Genomic DNA, 3,004 nt, shown 5'->3' with positions numbered 1-3,004 from the left:
TCACATTCCAAAACATCTCGTACGCAACAATGCTAATTTGCTTGTGCTCTTTAAGCAGGATGAAATGAATCTCAAGCACGTTTACGATGATCATGTAAACACTGATATGACGTACGTGCAGTTCAGAGACATATGTTCGGCATGCTGGAACGAGAGTAAATGTGGGTTTCTCGTAATAGACAAGGATAGCGAACTCAACGAGGGTCGATATAGAAAAGGATTCGATTGCTTCGTGAGCATAAAAGAGTGATTATCGAAAAAATGGATACAGTAGCATTTTGGATTCAGTGATTGCAACATGCAGCGTGAAAAACTTGAAGAGCAGAAAGACATCTTGCGTCAAATCGCTAAAGCTAGCGATTCGATTCGCAGAAAGCATCGAATGATAAAATTGGGTAAAGAGAATGTCGAGCATGCGATGAGTGAGGTGTTCAAACCGGAGTGACTTCACTGCAGAAACTAGTGAACGTATTTCAAACAGAGCATAATACTATAAAAGATAAGATTAAAGACGAAATCAAAGATGAAATAAAACATAATGTAGTGTAACGCATTTCCTGAACTACGTTCTATCCGCGACCCCAACGTGGCATTCCGTGGATCCCTTGGGCGCCAGGTGCATCCTTGCACCAGCCCGACTCGTCGGGCCTTTAATTTCTAATCCGCGGCATGTCAATTCCGGGAGTCTTCTCGACCGGATCTTCCCGCTAGCTCCTAATCCGACCTGGTAGAGGGGAACGTGAGGGCGGCGAGTATCTACAGGAATCAGCCGGCTTCTTTGGTAATGACTAACGCAGTGGGATTTAATTCCAACCATGGCCCTTTATTTTGCCTAGGTAAACGAGTACAGTCGGGTGATGTATACGAGCGCGGCTCTATACAATTCTAATACACCACGCGGTCGCCGAGGTCATCCCTGTTGATGGTGGTCGGTTCGAATCTACAACCGCCAGGAACCGTGGCGAGGCCCGCGGCCCCCCACTCCTCGTGCCAAGATGAACCAGCGGATGCGCTTCCTCCCCAGCTGCATGGCTTCGGGGCGGTCGCCTAAACTGCACTTACCGAATCTTCCGGTGAACCGTACCTTTCTTCCTCGTCGCTCGGGTGGTGGTGGTTGGCAATTTTCCTCCTCGTCGGCCGTCTCCTTCCTTTATCTTCTGACTTCCGTAGGAGCGCCGACGTCGTCGATAGATCCAATTCTCCATATCACGTCCGGGAAAAAGCCATGTTGCCCAACAGGTCCTGCAAATCTCACACACTCTCACCACACTCAACCCAGAAATATCGCGATACCTTATCCGCCGATTTTCGGTATTCCCGTTCCACGGTTCACAACCAAGTGGCCCTCTTTTGGCCCCGGGTCCGAGGATTTCCGAAGAATCGCGCAACATGCAGCGTGAAAAACTTGAAGAGCAGAAAAACATCTTGCGTCAAATCGCTAAAGCTAGCGATTCGATCCGCAGAAAGCATCGAATGATAAAATTGGGTAAAGAGAATGTCGAGCATGCGATGAGTGAGGTGTTCAAACCGGTAGTGACTCCACTGCAGAAACTAGTGAACGTATCTCAAACAGAGCATAATACTATAAAAGATAAGATTAAAGATGAAATCAAAGATGAAATAAAACATAATGTAGGAATTAATGATACGTTTGAAACAACGAATGAATCCTTTAATACGCTCAAAAATGATTCCACTATCGGGGAAATCAGTGATATTCAAGATGATGATAATGATAATGATGATGATGATGGTGATGGCGATGATGGATACAAGAATGATATGGATTTATCCGTTAATCCAAACGATTCGATGCAACGGTATCTTAATATGCTGCTATCGAGGCAGAATAAACAATTGGATACTACCTATGGTGTGCGTAAACTTTCCAAGAAGAAGTTGATGGTTGGAGATTCACCTATAAGTTTTGAGGGTGATCAAGTCCATATAGGCGATACCAGTTATCCAAAAACTAACGGTTTGATCGAACTATTGTTCAGGAAGATACCTAACGAGACTCATGTAACCCAAGATGACTTGAACAATTACAAAAACATTATTATAACAACGAATGCATATAAAAAGTACTATAAACCTGATGGTGATATTCGTAGGAGCAAGAGTTTCAAATTTAAAAATGTTATTGCAAAACTAATTGAACAGTCCTCTGTAACGGGCATAGGTATCATACCACGGTACATGATCTAAAAAGTACTATAAACCTGATGGTGATATTCGTAGGAGCAAGAGTTTCAAATTTAAAAATGTTATTGCAAAACTAATTGAACTGTCGTTTGTAACGGGCAAAGGTATCATACCACGGTACATGATCGCTGCTAAGGACAGACTAACGGATTACGTGTACTGGGACGATCCCAATGAATTAGTAGACCGTCTTCGTTTGCTCCTTGCGTCTCAGGAAGCAGGTAATCCCAGTCACTCCAACGAAATCGTATCGATTATCGAAGAGTTGCGTGAGGCTGGTATTATTTATTAATTTGATAAAATGGTCATGATCGTCACTTTAGACACGAGCGTTGACGTGTTTGGACGTCAGCTGAGTAGCAAGGCCGCGGTCACGAGTAGCCGTGGTCTTCCTGGTGTTGGATTCAAATTCACTGCTGCTGGACACTACGACATAGATAACAAGAGGCTGTGCAACGTTGCCAATCCCGAGGAGCTAAACGATGCTGTTACTTTGAATCTCATGAAAACTGTGCTAAAGCAGGAAATTGATACCGTACTTCGTAAGACTGCTGAAATGCGCAATGAAATCGATAACAACAACCTAATGATTCGCGCTCTCGATTCTACCGTGAAGGATGCCTTGAATCGTCTAGAAGCAGATATAAAGACAGCGCAAGACTTGACAATTCGCAACTCTGAGATCATTTCTCAGCTAGACGCCAGACTGAATGCACTGGAGAATGGATGGAAAAAAGTTAGCGATGGTGGAAGAACTGCATAGACTTGCTAGAAGAAATTATCAGCGTCGACACGTTGA

The 3,004-nt window shown here is 44.0% G+C and overlaps 1 protein-coding gene across 1 annotated transcript in view; it reads left to right on the top strand.

The window, feature by feature from the left end:
* Positions 1-2,968, top strand: part of LOC112493984 — a 3,381-nt gene extending 413 nt beyond the window's left edge. Inside the window, exons 2-4 of the mRNA XM_025082547.1 lie at positions 1,390-2,195; positions 2,242-2,426; positions 2,529-2,968. Of these exons, the coding sequence (XP_024938315.1) occupies positions 1,390-2,195; positions 2,242-2,426; positions 2,529-2,968 (1,431 nt within the window). The remainder of the gene's footprint in view (positions 1-1,389; positions 2,196-2,241; positions 2,427-2,528) is intronic.
* Positions 2,969-3,004: the final 36 nt, after the last annotated feature.

This window comes from Cephus cinctus, unplaced genomic scaffold (genome assembly GCF_000341935.2).
Source record: "Cephus cinctus unplaced genomic scaffold, Ccin1 Ccin1_scaffold0016, whole genome shotgun sequence".
NCBI lineage: Eukaryota > Metazoa > Arthropoda > Insecta > Hymenoptera > Cephidae > Cephus > Cephus cinctus.
This window is presented reverse-complemented; position numbering and strand designations above follow the sequence as displayed.